The sequence below is a fragment of the Cygnus atratus genome, chromosome 5, assembly GCF_013377495.2.
Source record: "Cygnus atratus isolate AKBS03 ecotype Queensland, Australia chromosome 5, CAtr_DNAZoo_HiC_assembly, whole genome shotgun sequence".
Lineage (NCBI taxonomy): Eukaryota > Metazoa > Chordata > Aves > Anseriformes > Anatidae > Cygnus > Cygnus atratus.
The window spans coordinates 38263100-38284607 of NC_066366.1; the positions used below are offsets into that span (position 1 = coordinate 38263100).

The window sequence follows — 21508 nt, forward strand, 5'->3', positions numbered from 1 at the left end:
TAATGGTGAGTGAGCTTATAGTCAATCACACTCCGTGGTGCTGAGCATGCAACAGCAGCATGGATCAAGACCTTTCCATTCCCTTTGAAATCCAAGTCTGGATTGCTTCAGCTTGTTTTTCAATAGACCAGTTGCTTTCAAATGCTGCAGTTCGATTTTACAATGCTGTTGGCGAGGTTGGGAATCAAACTAAATCCAGATGCACCCAGCAGAGAAAGTTGCCACAGGGAAAGAGTGAAAAATCAAAGGGTGAGCAGTAAGGTGATCCTACACCACTGACCTGCTGAATGCCAGTCAAAGAATAAAGGTTTAATATACCATCAGAGGAATTAAAAAACAACAAAAAGTTATTTTCAATATTGTCAATACTTGTTACTATGAGAAGCAGAGATGGGCTTTTTGGAAGCACAAAAACAGGGAAAAAATGCTGCTGCATATGTATTGCCTCTTAGTCACCCACTTACATTTCAATTATTAAGTGCTTCTCTTCAGCAGTATGTCATTTTAAATAAACATCACAGTTGACAATAATAGAACGTATAAGGTTGAGGTTTTTTTGGTACAGTTTAAATCAAATCTCATTTTACTAGTATTTCCATACATACCCCTTATATTAATGCTCACGTAATAAATTATTTGCTTAAGCTGTTTAGTCTACATATAATGCAGGAGCAGAAGTTACAAAACATTTTCACTTCAAACAGATTTCTGGCAGCACTCCCTTGCAGACTTGCATGTAGTGACTCTGTGGACATTACTGTCTTTCATTAAGGTCCACAGTAAGACATTGGACTGCTCTGCTGCATCAAACTACTGTAAACCCAAAGAAACGTCAATGAAGCACTGGAGTTGCAACAGGGAATGAAAAAGAAGTGTAGCGTGAACAAAAAAAATGACCCATTATTCTGGAAGAATTTATATATAAAACAAGTTCTTAACAAAAGACAAATGATGCAAATTGGATGACCAGGGAGAAATTTAGACTCACATAAAAAAGCCTGTTACGCCAAGAAGAAAAAAAAAATATTCCAGGACAGCAGTGTGTCAGCTTAAAACCTATGTTTAAGTATTGTTTTGTGTATGAACTGGCTCACATTACAGAACATCCAAAACATAGTGAAATAGCATGTATATACACTACTTCACAGCAGGATAAATATTAGGATAGCAAAAGCTGCAAAGGTCATGTTACTAAACACATCCAGGAACAAAACCAGAGCCACTAAGAGGGCAGCTCCCTTTCAAATCTCAGTCTTCTGCAGGTTAGGAGATAACAGCAAACCAAAAAAAAAGTGCTGATTGCAATGTGGAGGGCACATCAGGCTACTGATACTATAATTTTAGCTGCTTCTCTATTAAGGTTAGGGAATAGAGTCTTGGAGATTAAAGTCTTCCTAAAATGCATGTACTGCTACACTGGGATCAAACCAGAAGTCTATTGAGTTCAACACCTTCCCTCCAGCAGCAGACAAACCACTTGAATTCATTTTTAAGCTGGAAATAAACAAAATCTGAGTTTTCTTCTGGTAAAAGTATGTATATAGAATAATCAAGATGGGGCAAGGTGAAGGTGTTTACTATTTGAAATATGACTCATTTTCACTTAAGTTCAATTTTCATAACTTAAGTGTTATTCAGTTATTTCTGAAGTTTTGAACTGGCATACACTTGAAGCAAAACCTTGGTCTTAAAGAAATGCAGAGAGCTGAAAGGGTTCTGAAGTGCCCTAGCACCGGCCACGTGGGTGAATTTCATCCTTGGTTTATTGTACCAGCACACAAGATTAAAAAATAATAATCCTCATTTTAAGCCATTACATTTTAAACATTATTCAATGATTCCATGACTTGTCAAACTGGAGGACCTAATGTCATGGGTTTTGATTATTTTATTTATTTTTTGAAAACAATGCCCAAGTTGGCAATAACCCTGCCTCCAATAAATGATCAGCAAACCGCTACAGCTATGTGTTACAATAGCACATGCTTTTAAACTACAAACAAGAAGCTGAGTAAGCAAAAATAAAATCATGTTTTGGAGACTGGGGGTTATTCACTCAAGAAGAGCTAGTGATGCCTTGGCCTCTACCACCATTCTTCATTTATTAAATGTTTAAAAAAATAGCCCTAAGGTGACAAAAGCTATGAGTCTTACATTGAAAGATGATCCAAAATCCCTCCTTTACCACATCTTTTTAACTTACTAATTATTGTAAATTGGAGGGGGTGGGGATTTACTTCTAGATTTCCCCTTTCATTTCATGTTAACTGTAAGAATTAAAAGTCAGAAGCTGACTCATCCCAGTAACACAGAATCTACTGTGCAAGTGAAAGTCCACTAACCTGGACTTGCTCCTTACCTGATGCAAACCTGGCATGACAACAGAAAAACAAAAAGCACAAAAAACACACCCACAACCAACTGCATAAACCAACAAATAATTCAGATTTACACCCCCCAGATTATCACGGCTGGAACAATACTTTCACACCGTGTATCTTATCTATTGAAAGTTGCTAGCAAGTATACCACAGGTGACCCAAAGCATTATCCAGTAGTAAGGCGACAAATTTATACCATCTTCTGTCCACAGAATGAAGTCGAAAGGCTCATTTACTAGAATAATTGCCTAAAACTTAAGGTAATAGAATTTATTTTGTATCTTAATGTTTTCTATTAGCCTTATTAAAAAAGATACACACGTGCAAACAGATTCATTCAGTACATTGTTTCACTTTGTAGATATACCACAGGTCTCAGATATCACACTCAAAAATCAGTGATTTTAAAACATTTTAAATGAAATTATTTGCCCTAAAACCTGAAAATGCAGAAATTATTTCTGTTCAGCCTCAGCTATATAGAAGCTTGGGTTTTTTCCCCCCTCTGTAAAAGACAACTTCAGGCTTTAACCATAACAGAACCATGTCTTCCTACCAAGACAGGTTATTTACATAGTAATATAGTTGCAGACACAGCATGATTTTGACATTTACTATAGTCCTCAAATGGGAACAAACCAAACGTGTCCCTGTCACAACTTCAATAATTCCAGAAAAACCTGCACAGAACTCTGGCTTACCATCTCAAAAAAAATTGTAAGGAGTAACATTTACTTCATCTAGTCTCTAAACACCCATTTTAGCTTCCCAGTACATTGCTTAGTCCTTCAAAATAGGGCTTCAGTGGGACTCAAATGATAGCTGACTCTCAGGCTAGCAAAAGGATAAATTTCACTTCTAAAGCACTGATGAGAGGATTCTCCTTCCCCGTTAGCTGAAGTATTTTTCCAGGCAGTAACTTGCAATATAACTATCATTAACGCCCATAACACAGACTTGTAAGGTCACCCCTTTAAAAAAAATAATTCTTTGATATTTCAACTTTGAAGTTCATCATCAGCCTCCTCAGAAATGCCTGCATTCCGAACAATTCAGCCAGTCTGCAGAACAACCGATTAGCCTCGCCACCCACTTCGCACCGACCTATACCCTTTTCCAGGCAATAGTTCTGCAAGCTGAAGCTTATTGAAATAGCATTTGGTAAATACCACTTAGCCAAATAAGACTGTTGCTATTATCAAGTGGGTGCATTTATTAACCTTGCTTTGCCTTTTACATTTCACTTGCAAATTTAGATGCGGGTGGCGATGAGGTGAGGACTGGAAAGGAAAGGAGAGGAGAAGATTGGGAGTGTGCAGCAGCTGAATTTCAGGCATTTTGAAAGGCTTCCCTATCAGTCTGTCAGAATTTCCGAAGATGACTTGGGAGAGAAAAAAAAAAAGACACTGCCACCAGAGGGCTGTTGCCTGCAAGAAAATGAAACTGCTGCATTTTAACACTGCAATATAATTCTACTGGCTTCACAGGAGCATAAATAAAAGTGACCAAGTTATAAATCTTTTGTAACTAGAACACATAGCATCATACAAACGTAGTTTTACTCAGTGACATTTTGTTTTAGAGATCAGGGACAAATGTCCCTAAGGAAAGAAGCAACAAAAGTCAGCATAGTTACAAATTGTCAAAATGGGAACATCAAAGCAATTCTTCTATTTTATTGAAGAGTTAAACCAACTTTAGATTTAAACTGCGGCCACAGAAATTTCAGCATTTACATATCAAGATTGCAATAATCAAAAGGAGAAGCTATGGAAAACAAATACAGCATGAAAAGGTATCATCACCTGGAATAAACAGGCTGTATCCTGGCCTCCTTTATCATCAGGAGACAAAAACCAAGAGAGATGCATTAAATGAAAGGAAGCTACATACGAGAATACTAGGCAAAACTAAAAAAAAAAAGGAAAAAATCACTGGGCCTAAAAAGGTAGGGTTATCCTAGGCCCTTCCATGCTGCTTTCTATTTCTTAAAAAGGTATCAATACTATCTGGCTAATCCTGTCAGTCCCCAAAGGGAAGTCAAGTATTATCTTAGTTTCACAGCAGGGCATCATGAAAAAAAAAGAAAGATAGATTAACTTGCCAGACACTCCACCCCGAGTCAATGGCAGAGCCTGTTAGGGCCAGTGACGACTACACAGTTATTGCTTCTGAGTAATCTGCATTATACTGCACAAGGACATGAACAGAGACTGTTTTGTACAAGTGCCTCTACTGCTCTTCCCCAAGAAATCACCCAGATAGGACTAGATAGCATTTTAGAGAGCACAGGAGTACAAATCGGGATGCAATCCTTTGAGAAGTTGAGTACCTTTAATCCAATAGGAGTTGAGAGCACAGAATAATCTTTCACAGCAGATTTAGAACTCCACAGGATCAAGCACAAGGTTGGTATTTTGCACACACACAAGAAAACAACCCTGAAATGAAATCATACACAAAGTGCACAGTCCATTATGTATACAAACAACTCATCCACTTCTGACACAGCCACACCACGGTGATTTCTAGCTGATGCAGGGTTTGGCAGGAGAGCAAAACACAGGCACAAATGGTACAAATGCAGTTTCAGGTAGAGATCGGGAAGCCTGGATTTCTGCACAGGGCAAGGGTCTTAGGTAGACTCATCCAACGCTCACACAGCCTTCCTTGCCCTATTTTCAGGGCTGTTTGTGCAAGGAGATAGAGTTATTTAGTGATGTTACTGTTGGTCCTCCCATCGTAAGGTAGACACGCCCTCTGATGAAGATAATTTGCTTTGCCACGTTTTCATATCCCACCAGTTCAACAAGGAGAACAATACCTATAGCACTGGGGGTTTCTTCTCCCCTCTGGTGGACTCTTGAGAAATATCCAGTAGAGAAGCAGACAGTTGAGCAGCAAATATGAGGTTAACTTTGCTATTCTAACCATTCTTATCATGAATGCCCAAAAAGCAGTCCATGAACCACCTGGTTCCCCAGGCACTAAAGCACCAAGAACAAGTAAGTATGGGTGAAGCTGAAAAGGTTCTCAGCTGCCACTCACCTGAATCAATGGTGATAAGGGCAATGGTGATGACAGTGTTACAGCTCAGATCTTGAAAGAGTGCCTGTATCTGCAGCATTCCCTCTGAGCAGGAAGAGCCACCTGGCAACAAGATGGTGACTGTCCCAGCCACACCAGTAGTTCAGCCGTGTCTGTCCCTAGCAAAGGTGCAGCAATGCTAAATATAAGGACATCTTCTACGTCCTGACATATAGACTGGTCAGGTGATTTCAGTACATGTAAGTGAGAGAATATTAAAGAATTACTGCTGGAAGTATTCAAACATTCGCCTACCTTTATTTGTCTTTGCTGAGCAGACAGACTTCTGCTTTAAGGACAAAGGACAGTAATGTGTAAAACGTGCCTGTATTTTCAGTTTGAATTGAATTCACTTACAGCATCATTCCACTTTGTGCTCTAATTTGTTTGAATATTCACTGCAGAGGAGATGCATTCCTAGGCTGTTCTTAACTAGAACACTGCCAGAGGTCTGCCTCTGCTATCATCAATGAGCAGCTTGCTCACGGGTCAAACTCCCCTCTCAGACAAACTTGAGTAGGGCCTTGAAGTCACTGGGGCTGCACAGATGAAACAGAGTGGGGAATTTGACTAAGTAATGTCTTCAGCACAATCAGAAAACAACCAGAAGCAAAAGAGATGCAATTTCACAAATACAAGCAATGAACTAAACCACAGACCCAGAAGAAAAGCAGCACCAGACAAAACCTAGAAACACTAGGACAGATCTTTCTTTCTTGTTGACAATTGCTAAGTTTAAACAAGCTTTACAGATTTATAGGAGTGGGAAGTTTGGGAGAAAAGGAGAAGTGTAGATTTAACTAATTTCAAAAGCTAACGAAAAATTATTTAAGGCTGCTGCTCACAAAGCAGAAGGATCCTTAAAAGCTGTGCCACTCATGGCCATGCCTTTTCAACAATACAAATGCCCGCGTTTAATAGGGCTATGGCACTTGTGTCATTGCCAAGTTTTAATATAATACTTGGCTTTGTCTTTGGTGACCATTTTTGTACAGACAGGCATTGCAAACACACAAACAGCTCTCAGTCTTCCTCTCAGCTTTCTGCAGGAAAGGACTACTTCAAATACTGCCACTGTACCAACATGGATACACAGAGGAAATACAGTGAGGGCTCCCTTCTTCCCACCTTCCCCAGTCATCCAACTCAGCTTGCAAACAGAAAGGAGTTCGAGCCTCCTCCCTTCCCGCTTTGCAGTGCTCCAGCAGCAGCAAGTAGGCAGAAGTCCATCTTACCAAGATAACTGGGGATTCCCCCAGCATTAGGGGATCACAATGAGCCACTTTAGAACCACTTTTTTCTCCCAGCTTTGGTGTAAGAGTTTTAACCAAGGTGAGGGGCAGTATCTGAAGAGTAGCTGTACTCCAGCAATCCCAATCTGCTATAGCAGCATCTCATGACTTTCAAAATGCAATTTAGACAAGCAGCACTGTTTATGACAGCTTTGCTTCAGTCTGCTTTCTTAAGGAAACAAAATTTAGTTGTTCAGGCTGTTTGTCTGTAATTCCTCCCATCACATCAAAATCTATTAGCTGATTTCATTGAAGTTTGAAGTCTCAAATTTCCTAAGTTTCGTGCTGAATGCCTGGAGAAAAAAAAAGATACAAACGATTGCTCCTACAAAGGAAAGACTGACTAGGATTTAATCCTTAATCTAGTCCAAGAGAAAGCAGAAAGATGGACAGCTAGCAGAGCAAGATCCAAATCAACCACAAACGCAGTTCTCATCTAGCCCAAGAGAGAGGAGACTTGAGAGAGATCAGGAGGATGAGGGAACACAAGGTACAAAACTGCAGGAAACAGCTTTCCTTAGTTTCACAGTGTACTAAAAATGTTACAGTTTAGCTGTACGGGATAACACAAAATCGCAGAATAGCTGAGGTTGGGAGGAATCTCTGGAGATCATCAAATCCAACCCGCTTGGTCACAGCAGAAACAGCTGGAGCAGGCTGTGCCCAGTAAGGGTTTTAATATCTCCAAGGATGGAGATTCCACAACCTCTCTGGACAACCTGTGACAGGTTCAACCACCCTCCCAGTTTCTTCTCTGAAAACAGAGAAGTTTCTTATAGTGTTGAGATGGAATTTCTAAACACAAAAAGACCCATCTGAGATCAGTGCCTTACCATGAAAGGGATTATATGCACGTAATGTAACACAAGTTATTCTTCCTATCAGTTCACAACCTAGAAAAGACGCATGAAAGGTAGAAATCGTACATAACAAAAATTTTCCAAGGGCACACCATGTATTAGTATTAATTTTCCAAAGATGATACAACTGTACATAATATGGGAGAAAAATCCAGAATTCACTTATTTTTTCATTCCACCATGACTATATAATTTGAAAAGACTTCAAAAAGAATCTATGTTTCTTTAGAGATAGGCTACGTGTCTGCTTTTGAGTATCTCTAGCAGCTCTTCTAGCAGTAATCATCAACCTACTTAAATAGGACTGAAATGATTAAGGAACTTGGTCTTGGAACACCAAAATTTTTCTCAGAATTCCCTCCTAAGGCCTTCATTAATTTGCTCAAGGACACTGCAGCTGTAGAAAAACCTAATACCCATCCAGCATCCTCTAGATTAGGAACTAGTTTCTAGTTTGAAGAGGCAAGGCAACTGAAGTAAAAACAGAGATGACCAGAACTGTAAGAGGAGAACTAAGCTCAATCCTTTACCTGCTGGCAGCAAATCATCTGGATGTGACAGCCGAACTACCCATCGCTTACAACCTGAAGTTGAGAGCTTCAGAATAGAACACTGGGAGAGATGAAGAGATTCCAGGAAGGTAAAAATCCGAGTCAAATCCATTCCTTAAATGTAGGGACAAGTCACAGGTATTAAAAGAAATCCACACAGTCACTCAATGAAACTTACCCTGGGCAAGTGGCAGGTAAGATGAGTAACTCAACTCCCAGCTGACACTGAGTCAGCACAAGGCGTGAGAAATTTTGAAACATGCCACACAGTGCATATCCCTCCACAAGGACCTGGAACTTGAAGTCTTCTTTTCCTACTAGTGCTTTAATTCAAATGCAATAAAATGGTAGTCTTAGAATAGTCATGATAGCCTAGCTTAACCTTTAGTAGAGCAGGATGTTGTTTAAAAAAAAAGGAAATTGTATATCAGCCTATGTTTAGCTGCAAGTATGTTATGGCTCTTTCTCACCAACTATATTGTCATAGGGCTGACAAACCAACATCATGAAGCAGGGCTACAGGTACCTCATCTAGTACCAACACAGATAAACACTCACTTTTCCAAAGAGAGCATTTGAGCAGAAATTCAGTGTCTACATTGCCAGCCACACAGAAGAAAGAAAGAGAGTCAAAGAAGAGAAAAAGCTAAGGAATTCCACCACCAACCTCTGCTGGGTCAGTATGAAGACCCGGCACACTCACATGCAGTGAAAGAGCAGGGCTCAACCTTCGGCAGACAAATTTGCAGGTCCAAGGGCAGCCTTCAGAGAGAAAACTAATACATTTTTGGTCCAGACCAGTTTACTTCTCCCAGAAACCAGCTCCATTATTTTGTTCCAGTCAATAGTGCTTTTAATATCTAAATGACAGGGCACTCAGCTTATGCTACATAAGGCTGAATACACAGATGAATGATGCTGCAAAAGCAGGGCTTGTTAATACATCTGTAATGCAGACATTATTTAAAAAATATATACCAGGTATCACAATTTCTTTTCCTCCCACATTAAACATATACTGCAAAAGACAGCAAATCAAAATTGCAATAGCCTGAGGATATAAAGAGAGTATGTTGTTTGCTAAGCAGACGAAGGCAGCCAGAATAGCACTTACTAAACGAATGCCTGAAAACAGTTTTCCATCAACCTTTTTTTCAAAACAAAAATAAAAGTTAAGTACTTCACTGGAAATATTATCATGTCTATAACATGCCCACATAGTATTGCAACATTTTAAGTGTATATATATATATACACACACACGAGCATTTGCACACCCTAAGCCACTTGATTCTCATTTCCCTCGACACCCTCCAACCCCAGCATGAACCCATTTAATCTCAGTTGATGTTACAAATCTTGAGCACAGTTTTTACCAGCAATAACCTCCTTTAGCCAGTTACCAGAAAGCTATACTTTTTTTTCCCCAAAATTCCTTAATTGCCAAATCACTCATTATCAATAGGTAAACGTTAGATAAAACCTAGAAGAGCCTTTTAGCAGTGGTAAGCTACAAAAGCAAATGTCCCTTCCAGTCTAACCTCATCCCTTGTATCACTGCAAATGAAAAATATTTCTTTAAACAAGGAATTGAAAAATATTTCTTTTCTTCTTATGTATGCAGTAATATTTATGCAAGGAAGCCAACAGAACAAACAGCAAAAGTTAAACACAGAAACAGACTGGCACAGAAAATTCAGCTATTAGGACTCTTTCAAAGAGTAATTTAGGGCAGCTTTAGGGCTACTTCAATTTATGCCAGTTGACTATGATCTCTGTGCCCTTCAGGAAATAAATAAATTTCTCAAAATATAACTGTAAGAGCTGACAAACCAAGATAAATATTCTGCTCTACCCAATCCAGTGCTGAGTACATCAGCTGCTTCCATCTGCCTGAAGGTTACTCTGAACTACTACAAAGACTGTCCCATTTGCTAGAGAATCTATCTGGATTTTTTATTTTTTTTTTTTTTTAAAACACCAACATTTACCATTCTGATCCATCTTGCTCTTTATTCTCAAAGCCTTCCAATCAGAACTTTAATATTAACATTTCAGCCAAACCCTTTCTAAATATATCTTGCTTCCTCTGTCCATGTCCTTGGCAATATTTTCAGTTGTTGATGCACACTTCCATTTATTAGCCTGTAAAAACTGTATCCCAAGGTCACTGTGAAATAAACAGTATATTCCCACTTGTACAGTTTATAGGACAACAGCAATCTCCTAGGCATCTGTGTCACAAATCATGACTATGAAAAAAACGCTTGCAGCAACATCAGTGTGTAACACACTTATGAAATGAACCAACATAATTTCCTCTGTTCCACCTAAATTCCATTTAAACCTAATTTCTAAAAACTCTGACTTAAAGAAATCTTAGGGGTAGATTGTTTGCTTGAATTTTATCAGAATTTTATTAGCAATAGTTCTAATGTGTAAACATAGGCACCTTTGCCTATTTATCAGGGGTTTGATGAACTTCCTAATTAAGTCAGCTCAGCTTGGCCAACTGACTTCACAGGGGCAGTTCACAGCACCTCAGCATGTGAAAAAGAGCATCCTTGAGCATCCATTTGTGTGCCTGCCTTGACTCCACTGCTCTGGAAATCTACATCCAGGCTTCCATCTCTTCTTACTCTGACTGTTCTCCTAAGGTCATAATAGGTAGTCCATGCAATATCTCTTACCTCAGAGGGCATTAATTCCAAATCTCTCATCTCTTTTCAAATTCTGTTTGACAGCTAGATTTCTTTCACCACCTACATTTGTTCTGTATTACCTACCTCTTAATTTTGAGGGCAACATCAATATTTATTACCACCATTGCAATTATTGTTTAACTCTATAAAGCATATAACATTAAAATTTACTCCATATGTTGTATTTTACAGAGTTTTATGGTATACTGAAAAATATTGTAGTGTTGGAGAATCCAAAACATTCACTGGCTGTTCCGCTGCAGTTTATAAAAACTACTGTAAAGACCTTTTTAAGAATATCATGTTTGCTCTTGTTATGGAGTCACACGCTTTCTCAAGATCAGAAAGAATTCCCCTCTCAACAAAGTTTACCTCTGAACATTTTTGATTTCTCCAGCCTTTCTTACCATTCCAATATAGCCCTTCCCACTGTAGTGGTGCTGACAGCGAGTAGAAAGAAAAACATTAGAACAGGGCAAAAACTCTGAGAAATCACTGCTTCCGTAGTTCCTGCTGACGTCTGGAATGTAGGTATATAAATAGTCATAAAGTCCTACTCATTTGACAGCGTATCTGAATTCTAACAACTCTTTGGTGAGAAAGCTTACTGTGTTTTACAAAGAAAAACAAACCACTAGAGCCTACTCCCGTTTCATCAAGTCCATAATGGTTTTGCTACTTAAACTGGGATAAAGACTGATGGCATGCCTCCACAAAGTTCATAGAAGGATGAAGGGTAAAAGTCCATTTTCACTGTAGTTGGCAAAAAGGAGTTTGCAGATAAAAAAGTGAAAGTCTTAAAAGGGAAGCCTGGACTTGTAAGTCCAGACAGAAGGCACAATGCTCAAGGTAATACTTCAGTCACAAATGCAGGCATATGATACTTTTGAACAATCAGACCAAAGGTAACTCAAATTAAGAGCAACTACATCTCCCAAAACCCATAATCATTCCTGGAAAGCCCATTAAGTCTAAGTCACTATGATCTAATCTTCCTGGCAAAATTTCACTAGAAGTTTTTTCTTAAGACCTCTAATGACCATAGTATTGCTTGCAATACTGGATTTCTATTATTACTATTATTAATTAACCGTTTAAGTCCTCACAGATTATCACTGCAAAGGATGCAGACTCACTGTTTTGAAAGCAACTCTCATAAGGAAAACAAATACATGAAAACATATATAGAATACATATTTTTTAAAAAGGTGATGATTTATGATTTACACCTCTATAACTATATATTCATCTAGACAGCTAAACTGAATAAAGCTGTACCCATTTAGAATCGTCTCTAGATCCAACACAGTGGCACAAAAAATACTATAGCACTATGGATGAAAAAGACAGACTTTGTTTAGCCCACTTACCTAAAGGAACCGGGCTTCTGAGATCGCATTGTCTACCCAACGCTCCTCCAATAGATTTGAAGCTTTCAATTTCAACCAAGTATGACACACAAAAAATAAACAAATTTCAGTTTCTGACGGTGTCATGGAAACAGGTGGTTAAGGCTGTAAAGAAACATCCTGTTCAAGCCCTTGCTGAATCAAAGGCTATTAAATTTGCTAAGACTCAAATGTAATGATCTCTCTTATATAACCGAATAGCAGATTGCTCAACACTTTACTGATGGCTCATACAGATAACACATTATATAAAGAAATAGCTGAAAGTTACATGGTATACAAGTCAGAAAAGTGATCCCTACACTTTTTGCAAAGGTCAAAGTGCCATGAGTTTCCAGCAGCATTCTTTGTATTGAATGCAGGACTGAGCTTAAAATGGAATGAAAGGAACAAGACAAAATGGATCAGCAACACTGAGATTATCTTGGTAAAAAAACTACAGTGAATAGGGTAACAACCACTTCGAGCCAGTCTCTTATTACTTGTAGACAGCACAGTGTTTTGGAAATCTCAACCAGACATTGATTTGGTGCCATAGCAAACAATGATGGTGAAGTCCATAAAGCAATTATCAAATGAAAATACAAGAAAACCCTCTGAAATGCTGCAGCCTTCACGTGAAATAGTACTTCAGTTCCTCATCTTTGACTCTAGTGAATATTTATTAATGACTGCAATCTGAGTTACTATTAAGAATTTCAAGGGTGAAACAGGGGTTAATGAGGCCAGGAGAAACACATGAGCAAAAATATTTGTGGAATAAAAAATAATTAAATAAGGAGAGAGGAATACAAAAGAAGCTGATTTCACACAAAATTAGCGGCAAATGGAAAACAGTCTGTCTGAACTAAGAAAACCAAAACAGTATTTCATGTTTAGGTATGATTGGGGTTTCTTAAGGCACACTGTTTCCACGTGTGTTATCGTAACATGACACACATCCTTTTCCTCATTACTGTTAATTACAGTGGAAACCTCCTACAATTAACTGTAGTAGAATGTAATTCAATGAAACTTACATAAACCAACCTTTCCCCACACACTCATATATATAGTAATAATCTTTTGCACTGAGATTTCTATAAAATAAAATGTTTTGAGTATAATAATTCAAATTATGCTGCTGCTTCTATTCCTGTAAAACCATACAAATAGAGATTCCGTGACCTATTTGTCAAGCTGCAACTAAACAAGGGAAATGCTCAGAATTCATGCTATTACAAAAGCAAACAGGCAACAGAAAACCACCTCACTAGAACACGCAAATAATGTTAAATTCTTATGCTACATTAATGAAAATAATTCTCTATCATTCCCACTCTCAGAAAAGGTGTAAGCACACACATCTTTCAGCTCTGCCCCATGCAGCCCTTTTGGGACTTCTCTCACTAAGAGGCCCTAATCCTCTATTTGTGGCATCAGTCACCCTCAGCAAGCTCGAAATACCAGCCAAGAAGGCCGCTGAGGACAAGTTTTGCATACCCTATTTTGAATCCTACTCAACGCTTTCAGCACCGTCTGCTACCATCAATCTGAATTAAAGGCTTTTCCACGTGGGTTTTGCCCACCCACAGACAGATGTGACCAGGTTCCACTGACAGCACAGTCACAGCATCTGGACCCTTCTGCAGGACCCAGTAGGCTGCTGGTGGTGAATGTTTTTTTCAGCTGTTAAGAAGGTAATCCGTGAGAACGTCATGGAGAGAGAGCTAAGGGAGAGTTCTACTTACCATCTAGTTCCCCTTCCACGGTGCCCTTTCTAAGGCTGCCCTGAACTGTGAACCCAGGCTTTTCCCCAAGACCCTCTTCTTTGGATCTCAGCAAAAGCAGGTTAGAGTGATTAACAGATTTGTGCATCAGTGTATCTGGGAGCAAAGCTACAGCTGCATAACTGAAATAGTCAGAATTTTACTCAAAATAAAAATGACGACTATGAAGATCACTATAAAATGAATAGCACATTGCAACACAACTTAAGCTTTCTTTCCATTCATCATTACGTTTTGCAGGATTTTTCTCTCTTTCCCATCTCCCTAGAAATATATACATACATATGCCAAGCTATTACCTCCTAATCTTCCAGGCTTAAAATTCAAGCTCTAAAGGAATAATTACAGCCACTATTTTCAGACTTAGGCCACTGCAACACAAATTCAAAGTTACCCACCATGACAACACAGTATGGCGAATCAGGCCCTCACACTGCGCTTGTTGTCCTCCCCCTAAAACACTGCAGGTTGCCTGCTCACCCTCCAAAACAAGCAGGAAGAAGACTAGCTACTACCACACACTGTTCATACCATTTTGCATGCTCCCAAATGTGATTAGCACAGAAAATGCGAGAAGACCAGAAGGCTTCTTTCCATATTTAGCCACGTATGTTTAACACCAAGCTAGATTTCACCTCAGTGCATTACTCTGTTGATGAAGGGTGGGTATAGCAAGGAAGACATAGGCTGACATCAGCTACTTTTAAGCTTTCTCTCCCCCCCAAGCTTCTATGACATCATGCATTGTACATTTATGTGCTCTCATGTGTGCAGGCAGCACAGACTTATCTATAAAGATCAGTTATATGGTAAAACTGCAAAAGGAAACTTTCACCCTTGTCCAGCTGGTTGAATAACTGCAGAGGCCGACAGCAGGCTCTAAATACATGCTCTCCTTCTCTCTCCACCCCCATGTCTCTAATCACTTAGGAGGAAGATAGGAAGATTAGCAGAGAGAAAAAAATAACCAAAGCTGCAGATAACCCTTTAGGACCACAACGTCAGGCTGTAAGATTTGGAGCAAAAGGTTAATGCAGTTGTATTTTCAGGAATCTTAGACAATTGTATTTTATAGGAAAGGGAGGGGTTCTGAGAAGGTGAGAGAGAAAAGGAAATGGTGATGAAGACAAAAATGAATTTGTCATCCACAGCTGGCTCTTTGATCACCTGGAGTATCCAGGAAAAAAGATTACCAGCAGAAATAGGTCAGTTTTATTATCAATACACTGCAATTTTTTGGTGGAGTATTTTCATTACCATCATCAGAGCAGATTTCAGTAAGAATATAGCTGCCCAAGTAAGGGCTTATTGAGCTGTGCAAAGAATAAAGGTTGTAACCAAAACACTGTCAGAAAGCTACCTTTAGCAGCTGATACACTGAAAAGATTTGAAAAAACAAAAACAAAAAACAAAAATATAAATAAAAGTCACTTTCACTGGAAGACAATGTCATCTTCATCCCTGTCTCTGAACGGTTGCTATGGGGTTGTGAAGAGGAGGGGAAGGATGGGGGGAGTTATAATCAATCATCTCAGAAGAGCATTGCTTCTTACAGAGAAAGATCTGGATTTTGACTGTGTCCCTAAGAAAATTGCGGACTGCAGAGCTGCTACCACGCAGGGCAATGAGGAAGCAGGCAGAGCAGAGGCAGCAGCTGGGGATGGAAACGCCTATTAAATCCTTTAGACAACAGATGGGCAAAGCTCGGCTGGGTTTAAAAAAAAAGAAAAAGAAAAGAAAAACCACCACACCACAATGCATCATGTTTTATTGTCCCACCATAATGAACAACACTTAATACCCACATGCCCAAAGAAGCCCCCCTATGGCTGATTTCCCCTCTCCCTAAATTATCATCTGAAGTCTCAATCCACTTTTGGGGGTCTCCCAACGCAATGAAATTGCCAGATCCCATCGCTTATTGCACCTGTTACTAGAAAAAAGAACAACACCAAAACCAACAAAAAAAAAAAACAGGAAAGACATTTTGGCATTTTTTAAAGGTTTTCCTTTCAATTAAAGCTCCCCTGCCCTTGAAGTGAATATGCTATCTAAGCAAGCAACAGCAAGTCCAGATCTTGAACGCATTTAGGGGATCTAATTATGTCATGTAGGGCAGAAGCACCTGCTCTCTATTAATTCCCTCCACTCTGTTTCCTCTTTTTAATATTTCTTACCATTGTTCCATTCAGGAAAATCTGCTGGGGGCGAGTTTCATAAACAAGCTTTAAGAGAAATAATTAAATAAACTCCCCTCCCCCCCATCCCTCCCACAAAAACACAGGGTAACCAGAATGAATCCTGCTACCGATCCTCTATTTTTCCTTTTATTTCAGATGCTCCCCACAAAAAACACCAGCTCATCCATCCATATTTGCTTAATGCCCATAGCAGTCAGTGCCACAGACATACTGTACATATTTCCCACCATCACCACCAACTGCACCTTAAGGACTACACCCTTTTCAATCATGATGTCATGAAATACTGCTGGTGACTCCCCCACTACCACCACCACCACCTCCTTGGTACTACAGGCTGTGAACCTTTCATTTCAATATAATTTGATTAAAAAGAAAAGACTCCTAAGTAGGGCAGCGAAGAAATTGATGTGAAATCCAGCAACAGCAGACCATCTATTTTTTCCTCTGCATGCACTCTTGCTGTCATCAGAACAACACCCATTAGCAGGAGTAATGGGCATAAAGCATCCTGGGCTTTTCTTTGGTTTTTCAAAAATAAATAGGAAAAAAATAAAATGAAAACTAAAAAATTAATATTCATACAGGATTTTTGCCTCTATTTTCTCCACTAAAACACCAAATGGGAAAACCTAAACCCTCATATAACCCATCCCCAACATCTCACTGGCTGCTACAGCACCTTCCCCCTAGTGCGGGTGCTGCTGCAAAAGAACCAACCTGTCTGTCCTTTTCCTAGGGTTTTCTCCAAACGATAGGGTCCAACATATTGTGCATGTTGAGCTCCGCTGCCTTCTTTCCCTGTTGATGTCATTTCTACCTGGATCTGTAATTCTGCAATGTGTATGTGCTGATGAGCTGGAATTTCTCTCTCTGCAGTTCTTTAAATTCCCACTTTGCAGCTGTGCAAGCAAAGCACTCTCTTTGCTTTAGTCCACTTGGTCGCAGATTTTTCTCTTCCTCCTCTTTCTTTTCTTTCTCTCTCACGTGTGCGTTCTCTCGCAGGATCTGTCTGGGACGCTGATGGACGAAGGAGTTATTTTACCGTTCAAAGAGGGGGATCTATGATCCAAGCCCAAGGAGCATGATGCTGGTGATCTGAGCTCCACACGCCTTGTTCTCTCTAGGAGCTGTTCAAGGGAGAGCCAGAGCTAGAGCAGCGGAAGAGCCGGGGCCCGCAGCTCTGACTGACATTAAAAGCAGCCAATCTCTCGTCTCTCACCTCCTTCTCCCCTCCTCCTTCCACTATCTTTCTCTTCCATCAGCAGCAGTTACTGCTTCTGCCTGCTACAGAGCATCATAATCAATGCTAACAGCAAACACCTAAGTTTATCAGGCTATTGATAAGGCACAATTAAACATAATTAAGGAGTTTTTATTATTTTAAATCACAGGCATACACATTTTTTTGAATTATTCTCCACCATACAGCTGTACTTCCACAGTACTGAATAAAGGCTGAGACTGTGTCAGGAAATAGGAAAGAAAAAAAAATCTAGTTTGGAAAATGAGCTTGAGAAATTCATTAATTCTGTTTGATCCTGCATCTTCCATAGGTTTTACCCTTTAAAGAAAGCATTTGGGGGAAAACGAAAAAATGATGGGGAAAAACAGGGCCAAACCTGTAGCTACTGAACTCTGTGACAGACTCGCTTTTGAATTTGATGAGAGCAAATAGACTTTAGGTCCTTAGGTGAAGCGACCAAAAATGGCATGGCCGCTATCTTCATTAGAAGCGCATCAGAAAATCCAAATATTAAATGAGAATAGGAAATGATTGTCAGATACACAGGTGATGCCTTCACAGACTCTATACTAGCAGCGTAAGAAAACCTACATTGTCTTTGTTGAAATACTTACACAGGTCTTTAACCCTGAGAGCTAAAAGCATTTGTTGAAATAAATAAATAAATAAAAAGTATATGCTGCAAGATAGGCACAAGCCTACTTTGTGGACTCAGGGCCATACAATTTCAGACTCCACGGCTACTAAACTGAAACCAATACCACACAGAAGTTCCATTTGTACCTTCTCTTCTCTGCTCCGCTCCAGGCAGACAACTGGTCAAGATATCCTTACTGAATCACAACTGAGACACAACACACAGCAACGATTCTTCAGTCAGAGCAGAAAGCCATGACAAGCCTGTAAAAGAAAGGAAAAGTAGTGATGGGAAAAAAAAAAAAAAGGGGGGGGGGTATCCTTTACCTGAAATAGTCATTTCTTTCAATAAGCAACATATAATGATTTTTTTTTTTGAAAGAGGGAAAAATATTCTGTTAATACTTAAATCTACATATAACACCTGCTAATGGAAATTGGAAGAACACTAGAAATTGGCTCTGGAGCAGTAACACAGGCAGCACAACTCCACACAACAGGTTGCAGAGTAACAAGAAGAGAATATGTGAGGAAACCAGGCCAGCAGACTGAAACCTTAAACCAGTTCCAAGGTGTCCTCCTGTTTCCGTGAAGAAATAACCCCCTCCAGTTTTGACCTTCCTCTGCTTTGTGGTTTATGGTTCATCTTTAGTTACTTCCAAAGCATGCTGTTACAGCTACCTGCTGGTAAAACCGCAGGGGGGTGCACCCCAAGCTGCCCCTATTTCTCCATGCCCCCCAGCCCTCACCTGTATGTCTGTCAGCTAATGGCTGCTGCTCTGCTGAGAGGCCTGGCTTTACCGTTCACCTACAGCAACCTCCAGCCCCCGCGGGGGGCTTACCTCCCCTACGACCTCACTTTTGCTAAACTAGAAATTGTCATTTCTCCAGTCTTTGATTAAATATTGCTCATTCTCCACTTAACGCAACCCCAGCAGCTGCTCCGGCCTCACCCCCCCAAAACCCATCACACTCCTGCCCTCTCTCTCCCCTCAGAGTCATGGCACGACACCTCACCCACCTGAGCCGTCCATCCCTCACTGAGAATGGAAGAAAAAGCACTCAGGGAAAACCCCGCTGACACTGGGGTGACATTTCCCCTCACCCTGCTCACCTTCCCTCTACCCTAAACCCTAGGGAGGAGGAAAGAGGGTGCAGCAGCCCTGCTGGCAGCCATGGCAACATGGCGGTGGCTTGGCCTCGCTCTTCCCGCCAAAAGTGCTGAGGTGATGGTGGCAGCATGGCGGCCCTCATCGGGGCAGTGTGGGGCTGGCTGCCAGGGCTGACGGCTAACCAGGCTCAAAACCCCCAAAATACGAAGCTTGGGCTCAAAATCCTCAAAGTATGAGGCCTGGGCTCAAAACCCCCAAAGTATGAGGCTTGAAGACATCAGGAGGGCTTTGCAACAGAGCAATCAAAAGGACTGGGCTCCTGGAAGCACTGTCAGCCACAGAAACTGAGTGTTGGAGAAAATGGAAATGCGCTGATTTTCAGACTTTTAACACTTAAAATGGTGAGTCTTTCTCCTGCTGCCCCAACGGTTAAAGGACATTACACACACAGAAAGGGGGGACTGAACATGAACGTTACATTACATGAAATATTCAATTAGAGGAACACAAGCATAAATTTCAGAAAGTGGAAAAGTCAGTTTATTTGTCTGAATTAGTAAATTATCCACGCTACCGTATTAGCAATGCAGGGGGTGAATATCAGTGTGGATCTTTACACTTAACAGCTTTTTAAAATTATATTTTGAAGGGCATTTAATTGGAGATTATGATGTTTGTATGTAGATAAAACATGCCTGGGTCATGATATTAATAGAAAGATGAATAATCAAACAATGTTGTCTGTAAAAGACCCAACTTGTGTATTTTACAGTTTGCTTACATTGTGCTTTGGGGAAAATGAATTACAGTTCCCTGAATATTGCAAATCCCTACATTCTGACACAAAATATGTGCCAGTGTCATGGCTGGAATAATAATAAAAACATTCAGATGACCCTGACAAAAAGATCAGTGAGCTCAAAAAACAAACCAAAAAAACTTGTTGGTGTCATTTAGTTATTTGTTATTTTCATTCCATAAGAGTATACTGTTGTATGGCCTATTGCAACAATTTTGACCTTTCAACCTAAACTCTTTTCAAAAAAAATATTTGGACACCTCTTGATTCCTGAATAACCAAATGCTGTTTATTTCATTTGTTCGTATAGAGTAAAATCCAATTTATCTGTACCCCTTTGATCTGAAACTCACTCCTTTGAATCTAGGTTATGTCCCCCTGGTGTGAATTACTTATACAATAACTCCCTCAATTATTTGAAGCCCTGTTTATCCAAATGTTTTGATGTTCCAAAAGTATTTTGAATAAACAGGGCTTTGCTGTCATTGGATATATCAGATATCTTTGGGGATGCATACAGGATGATTTCCCCTGACCTTGTTTTGTATCATCTTGGGCTTAAATGAACAGGCAATGTAAAGTTAAGTGTACAGTTAGCATATCATCACCATCTTTAGTACTTTTACTCCTGTCACCATTAATGATTTCACTTTTATTCTCATTAAAGGCCTAAAACTGAGAAATTTCACTCAGGAAGGACTTAACACAGATGCCAGTGAAGGTGTTGCTTGAGTAAGGAGTGAATAAAAGAAAAAAATGATCTAGAATTTTCCTCAGTTTTATCATACTTCTGAAAGAAAGTAGAGCAAAATTATTCTACCATTTCTTGATTTTTAGTCACTCCCATTAACACTAGCTTGTGTCTTCTGAAAGTCCTCGTGTTCATTTATTTTCTTAGGTACTTGCCATTACTTTTCTTCTTATTCCCATGAGAATCTTACGGGTCAAGGTGGAAACGATGCAAGAAACTAGAGGAAACACAGGCCCATGAGGCTATTATATACAATATTTTACACTTGTTCAGTTGAATGTATTCATGGAGTTACTAAAAAGGGAAGTGTCAGGCTTCCAAGAAAAGGCATCAATAAACTTGTGTAATTAGCATAGAATGAGTCAATAGTCTTCTCCTGGTAAGAATAATTTAACAAAAACTAGGGGTTTGTTTACAATCAGGAGAGCCTAATAGCTAATACCAATGATAAAGGCACATTAACAATAAATGGTGCAATGATATTCAGCATTTGCAATGTCAACATCCATTATCACATCGTCGATGTTCCATCCACAAACCTATGGATGCATGACATCTTTGATAAGTGGTATTGGGAATAAAATGTTTTGCATATTAAGTTGATTACATAGGTACATCATAAGAAACTAAGCAAGGTGTTTGCAGGACCTTTAGGCATCAGTTCTGTTGACAAACTGAAATACCTATGTTGAGAATAGTGATATACAGCTGC

The 21508-nt window shown here is 39.6% G+C and overlaps 1 protein-coding gene across 13 annotated transcripts in view; it reads right to left on the reverse strand.

The window, feature by feature from the left end:
• BRSK2 (BR serine/threonine kinase 2) overlaps nucleotides 1-17410 on the reverse strand; it is a 304035-nt gene extending 286625 nt beyond the window's left edge. For 5 of the 13 annotated variants that reach the window (XM_035539107.2, XM_035539108.2, XM_050710757.1 and 2 more), the window contains exon 1: nucleotides 16973-17310. In XM_035539107.2, coding sequence (XP_035395000.1) covers nucleotides 16973-17066 — 94 coding nt within the window. In that variant the 5' untranslated portion in view covers nucleotides 17067-17310. Of the gene's footprint in view, nucleotides 1-16972 lie in introns of all 13 variants that reach the window. The other 8 variants (XM_050710756.1, XM_035539109.2, XM_035539111.1 and 5 more) reach the window with 8 other exon arrangements.
• Nucleotides 17411-21508: the final 4098 nt, after the last annotated feature.